Below are 6,879 nucleotides of genomic sequence, written 5' to 3'. Positions count from 1 at the left end.
CAAAACTAGGGACAGTACTCCAACTCAAGCCTTACCAGTGCCAAGCAGAACAGAAGAATCACCCCACATCTCACAGAAACAATCTTTTTTACAGATGGCATTTGATTTCTCCTCTCACACAGCATGACACTAGTGACTAATACTCAGCCTCCAGACCTCCTTCCTGCTGTTGAAGTAGGCATTCCTCCTCCTCCCTCCATGCATTTGATTTTTCCTAACTGTACGTCTGCATTTATCTGTTTTGAATGCTACCCTATGTTTTTCAGACCATTTCTTTAATTTACCAAAATTATTTAAATTGTAATCCTGTCTAGCTATATACTTACAGCCCCTCAACAAATTATTTTATCTGCAAATTTAGTAAGAATACTCATATTTCCTCATCAAGCACATTACAGAAATATTGCACTAGTACCACATCCAGCACAGACCATGAAGAATCCCATTCCAGAGTTCTCTCCTATTTAACAAAAAAATACTGTTGTTTACTAACTAAAATGCAGTAATACAATTCATTAAAACCATAAATCCTTGTCTTGTTTTGTCTAATTTTTTTCCAAATATCATTCCTTTTAGTGTCTTAGAGCATTGTCATAACATTTCAAAGACCTTACGTACCCTGGATCTACCCGAAGTCAAGTTACCTACCCTCTATGGCTTTTCCCTATCCACAAGGCATGTCATTAGCTATCACAGAAGGAAACAGGTAACTTTAATGCTGTTTGTTCTTCAGAAATCCACATTGGTTCTTAGCTCCTTTATCAAGCATTTACAAGTGTTTCATTATTTGTTTCAGCATCTTCCTGAAATTGAGGTTAGGCTGAGTGGTCCACAATTCCCTTGTTCTTCCCTTTCCCATTTTAAAAGGGGGTCATATTGTTTGAAATTTTCCCATTTTATGGAAGCTCCATTGCTATCCACAACTGGGGGAGAACAAGAATAGCTACTGATTCCCATTGCTTCAGCCAGTTCTCAAAGTACCATTAATTTCACCAAGTCTGGGTGACTTCTTTGTAATTGGCTTTATCTGAGCACTCTCTAACATTTTCTTTCCCTGCTAGGTTCTGAATTCTTGCATATCTGCTCTAATTGTATTTAGTGTCCAAGAACTAAGCCTTCTGTGGAAGACAAATAAAGACAGCATCAAAGACCTCAGCTTTCTCAACGTTTGAATTTTTTCTTCCTGTGGAACAGTAGACCAGACTGCTCCATGGCTCTTTTAACTGCATGTCAACTTCTAGCTTGTTGTGGCTCAGTTTGCAGCTTGGTCCTTGTAATTTTGTCTCTGCATGCATGTTGGGTTTTGGTTTTTTTTGCTTGATCTCAGTAGATTAGCCAATTTGCAATTTCTGTGGACCTTCACACCTCATTTTTTGAGGTCAAATGGAAGTTCAGGATTTAGCCAAGTTGCCAGTATCTGCTATTACCTTTTTGGCTACTCACTCTGCATGAAGCCATTTCAGATCAGGTAGAAAATGGAAGCAAAACAAACAGTTCACCTGGTTCCTAGAAACACTGCCAATTCTTTAAAATGATGCTGGGTTCAATACATTTTTCATGGGCTGGAAACTAGAGGGCAGGGAAAAAACACACTAGAATGAATAGGCTAAATAGGTCCTTTTATCTAAAACCAGGTTGGGACAAGCTCTGCTTAGTACAATGAGGACTTTAGACCTTAGGGCATGTCTGTGGCATTTGATATTTGCCAACTAGTTACTGACATTCTGAACTTGCACAGCTTCATGTTGCTGATGAGGCTGTTGAAAACAGACACACTGATAAAGTGGAACCTTCAGTGTTGTTCAATGACCTCCTTGACCAAACTGTTCATCACTGGTGTCCCTGACTCCATGTCTTCTCCCCACAGATACACACCATGAGGAGTCTGCATGAGGAGCAGGATTCTCAATAGGCATACTGTCACTGCTCAAGGATTCCCTTTTTTTGTCACACTAACTTCTCCTTTCTGCTCCTGATCTCTCCACACATCTATATCCTTGCTGAGAGACTGACAGGAGCAGGAACAGGGAGTGGACATGTATTCTCATGAGTGCAAGAACTGCAGTGGCAGAACAGGTATGATGCCTGTCTTACTTTCTGACCCAGCTTACTGGACACACCAAGAACCATGAACTCCAGTAACTTCTCACACTGCTATTCCCTCCAGATTTTGGAGGACTGCATAGAACGTCCTTACCACTACAGAGGCAAGGAGGAAATCATGCGTCTCTGCCTCCTATCATGTCCATTCCAAAGCAGAAAAACACTAAACAGAGGTAAAAATACACCAGAATTAGCTTTCCTAAAGGAAGCAGGACAATTCTTTTCCACTCTGCTTTCAATTCTGAGCTGCCCACAGCCCACCCCAATTCTGCACCCTGGCACTGGGACACTGTCTCATGCAACAGCTGCTCCAGTGTGACCATCACACCAGTGCCCCAGGCCCACTTTTCCACCTCAGCAGCTTTGGTGCTAGGAAGCTACGAGCGCAAGATACCATCTTGTACCTTTCCTTCACCTCTTCCTCCTCCCGCTTCCGCCTACGCTCCTCCTCTTCTTGCCATTGTCTTTCCTCTTCCTCTCTTCTGATCTGTTCTTCCTCTTCTTGCCTCCTTCTCTCCTCCACTTCCTGCTGCCGCCGGAGCTCCTGCTGCAGCAGGTGCTGGTAGAGGCTGCGAGCCAGGCGGCCACGCCAGTGCTTCTGCAGGGTGACTGCAGAGGCCTTCAGCCGCAGCAGGCTCTTCTTCCAGAAGTGTGCTCGGTAGTTCTTTTGGATGATAACAACACTGGCTAGCACCTTTTGATACTTCTTCCTAGAAACAGAACCAGACACTTTACACACCACGAGGCAATACACGCTTTGCGTTTCCCACGCCCTGGTGTATTGACCAATCTTACCATGTCCACACAGAAATTAATTTGGAAAAATATTGCTCAGAAACGATACACTCTGTGCTCCTGTACTGCCACTGCCCATAAATAATTTTCTCCTCACTGTTCTCACTCCTACATCTGTCTTTTGCTCCTGTGGCCACCCACTGTTGTGATGACTCTCCAAGGCTGAATGACAGATATTTGCCACATGGGAAGAGAAGGTCCACTGTCCCAAGGTCTCCTTGCACTGCACGTACACATAGCCACTGTGCAATTACCATAATCACTCATTGTGGATTTATTTACAAAAACATACAAACAGACTTACTGTATGAGAACCAAGTTGCATATTGTCCCATCTTTTAAGTGGCGAGATGCTAATTACTCCCAGAAAAGCAAAAACAGGGCAAAAACAGATCTGGTGACATTAATCTCTCATTGTTTGGGAGAAAACACAGTGATACTACAACACTGATTGCCATATGTAACATTGTAACAGGCTGCCATAAACATTTACTGCTATTGCACAAGATTTTGCTTAAATACTACTGATACCAAAACAAAAACTTTGCCATACTTTAAAACCAAAAAACATGGTAGGGCCCCAAAATAAAAGAATCACCATTCAGTCTTTCTACAGTGTAGTGAAGTTCTAGAAAAGTCAATTCTTGCCTCTGCAATACAGAATATTTTTACCAAAGACCTGAAAAAAAAGTCACTGGTACATGATACACAAACTGGGCATATAACAAAACAGTTACTATTACACGATTATCTGGATCAATTTGTAAATTAGATTCAAACAAACGTTGAACAATTCAAAGAAGCCAAACCTAAGGTCTTCTGTTGAAGAACCAAAGGCCAAACACACCCGATGTGGGACTATGTTAGGAAGCAGCAAGTCAAAAAACAATTTAGGGGCCACAGGGATCATCAGGTGAAGACAAACTCCCCACAAAATACTATGGAAAAAAATGCTAGTGGGATTCTTACACCTACAAGCAGAAATACTGCACTGGTACTTTTATCCTGTGTCCAGTGTCAGCACCTTCATTGCAAGAACAACGTTAGACCCTCAGGTAATTCCTGAGGAAGCAGGTTTGGAACCAGAAATCCTGGCTAACAGACAGCATTTTCTCTTTGACCTTAAGCAAGAGAAGGCTAAGAAAAGGCTCAATCTCAGTCAAGGTTGCTGTGTTTTTGGGTGGCGCCTCCATTTATCCAACAGAGGACATAACAAGATTCAATTGACCTGAAGATGAAGTCTGTCCAGACTGGAAAGAAATGGACATTTTAAAAAGTAATTTAATATATTCAGATGCCTTAATATGTTGCTGTAGGAAAATTATCATTAGTAGTATGTAAATCAAAGCCTTCTTTACTCCAAACTAGAATTTGCAGAGGGAAATGTTACACAGGATCTCCAGTCAGCAGGCCACAGTAGCCCTGTGAGGTCTTACAGTCCTAGAAAGCATGCTGGAAATAGCCCAGTATTCTTACATATCCTTCCCACAGACCTTCTGCAACCCCTGAGGAAAAGGCACACCTCAAAATCCCCTTCCTGGCAATCAAATCCCCTTCAAAGGGCAACAGGGACTCATGCTGACGGCTTGTCACCTCCCTGAACATTAGATATGTCAGCCTGGTCAAAAAAATCCAGAGAGGGATGCTAACAGTGGTGTGCAGAGATCACGCCCTTTTCCGTAAGTATTAAGTCAAAGAGAGGAAGCAGAGAGAAAAGAGGAGGAAAGGGAAGAGGTGGTAAGAAGTGGGAGGTTTCAGAGCAATTGCTCCTGGGCCGCAGTTCCCTCACCGCTGCTCCCTCTGTCCTGCACAGGGGGTGTGAACAGCTGCACACACACCCTCTGCTAAGGCAGATACAAGTGCATCAAAAAGGGCACTCTGACTTTTACAAAATGCATCTGCCAGAAACTCTCTCAAGTGCAACATGTGCCAAGCCCTGCCCAGCTACAGGGCAGGCTCTGCCTGCTAATCTGCCAGGCTGAAGTGCCCCCTCATTCCTCATGAGCACAGCCAAGCCCGCAGACGCCCTTCAGCTGGAATTGCTGGACACAGGCTGTGAATTGCATTCCCATCCTTCAGCGTTCCACTCACCCTCTTGCACTGGCCAAATAAATTCGACCTGCAGCCCATGCTGAGGAGCTGGGAGACATTCTGGCCATGTATCAAAAAAGAAGGCGGGGTGGCTGCAAGGCTCCAGTGCCACATTCGGAATTGAATTAATTATGCTGTCGATGAGCTGTAGTTAGCAGTCATGCCTCTACAAACTAGAGAACACAGGACTATAGAGTAATTTCCTATTGTCTTCTTCCCCTGAGCAATAAAGAAGGTCCTGCAGAATCCAGGGACACGGCCAAATTTGTATATGGATCCTGCAAGCCTGCAAACAGTTATGCCTGTTTTAGTTGGTGAAGCAGTTACCTGCACCTCAGAATTCCACAGATTAGCTACGAAAAATAGGGTCATTTGAATGAGCTTGACTTCATTGTCTCACATTTTAGTGATTAGTCAGATACTAGGCTGTAAGGAATGAGAGCAAAGAAAATGTTCTCACCCTTAGGACTGGTTCTCCGTGCTTACAGAACAAGTTCACAATGGGGCAGAAGCCAGCCCCCCTTCCTGGGGCATATATACCCTTCTTTGCCAACATATTTTGCATGAGACCAAATTATTTTAAATACACTTGTCCCTTCAAACCTAACAGAAATGGTATCAAGCTGAAGGCAGCACAAAGTGGTACTCCTGACCTCTGCCCAACTCTGCACAGTCCATTCACCATTTGACTAGATGAACTCCCTCTTGCTGGACCTTCTACAAGTGCAGTGCAACTGGAAATTCTTCCCAGAAAAGTTTTCTAGTCTCCCTCTCCTAGCTCTTTCCTCACTCCCTGCCTTCCTCCCCTGCAAAGCCAGTTACCTCCAGCTGCTTGTGAAGATTTCCACTCTGGCTGCAGAAGCACAGCTTGTTGCTCAGAAGAGCAACATGTGGGATGAGGAATTCAGATCTGTGGAGACCAGAATACCACAAAATTTCCAGCCAAGAGGAACACTACTGCAACACTGTCTCCATCACAGCCCTTCAGGGAAGCAGCTACCTTCCCAGGAACTCAGAAAAGCAGTAATTCAGTTTGCCTGCAGAGATGTTTCCCAGAAAAATCAATTTTCCTGTGCTAATCCCTAACCCTGTCTCCAAATGCTAGACACAGAATAGAGCAGAGGCCCTGACACAAAGAACTTGCAATCTCATATACAAACAATAGAGCTAGTTCATTTGTCTTCCCAGAGGGAAACAAATAAATTAGTAGAAGCCCTCAGGACTAAATGCATATTCTGCTGATATTCCACAGTGGCAAGGCAGGGTCCAACCCATGCAAACATTTCCCAACACAAAATGAGCTACCTGGTGCAACTGGAGCTCTAAGAAGAGTGTCTGCTGGAACAGGTCTGCTGGCTAGGGATTCCACCTCCTCACAGCCCTGACAGGTGTCTGGAGCACAGGCCAGCCAGGAAAGAGCATCTTACTGGGATTAAGCGTGCATGCCACAGCCACTGAGGAGTCAGCTGTTCCACGGACTGAGAGGGGCAGAGGAGGGGCGGTTTGTCTGCAGTTGGTTCTCCCAACCCTCCCCTGGTCAGGTGCAAAAGGGAGCGGCAAGAGATTACTGGTGCAAAGCTGGCCAAAAACCAATTCTGAAGAGTTAATTAAAAGGAGAGGGAGATCACGAGGCAAACAGGCAGGGCGAGGAAAGAGGGAGAGCAAAGGCTAGAGCTGCAAGTGAGGAAGAAACAGTTTGCAGGGGGAGCAGAAAACAAGAGTTTACAGGCATAAGGAAAAGGAGGGGACCCAAAGTTTATGTGGAGCCCAGCCAGGAGCGGCCTGCAGGCAAGGAAAGGTGTCATCAGCGGCAAGCGACGGGTACAGAAATCCCTGCAGGAGCCTGCCAAGCAGCGTCGAGGGAGGGTGCAAGCGTGCACAGAAGTGAAG

At 44.7% G+C, this 6,879-nt stretch overlaps 1 protein-coding gene across 1 annotated transcript in view; it reads right to left on the bottom strand.

Moving 5' to 3' along the window:
- The window catches only part of LOC104387514 (unconventional myosin-X-like), a 98,397-nt gene that overhangs the window by 26,115 nt on the left and 65,403 nt on the right, over positions 1-6,879 (bottom strand). Inside the window, exon 23 of the mRNA XM_009996284.1 lies at positions 2,508-2,813. Coding sequence (XP_009994586.1) covers positions 2,508-2,813 — 306 coding nt within the window. The remainder of the gene's footprint in view (positions 1-2,507; positions 2,814-6,879) is intronic.

Source organism: Chaetura pelagica, unplaced genomic scaffold (assembly GCF_000747805.2).
Source record: "Chaetura pelagica isolate M959 unplaced genomic scaffold, ChaPel_1.0 scaffold3, whole genome shotgun sequence".
Taxonomy (NCBI): Eukaryota; Metazoa; Chordata; class Aves; order Apodiformes; family Apodidae; genus Chaetura; species Chaetura pelagica.
The sequence above is the reverse complement of the archived record's forward strand: the minus strand, read 5'-3'. Positions and strand labels throughout refer to the sequence as shown.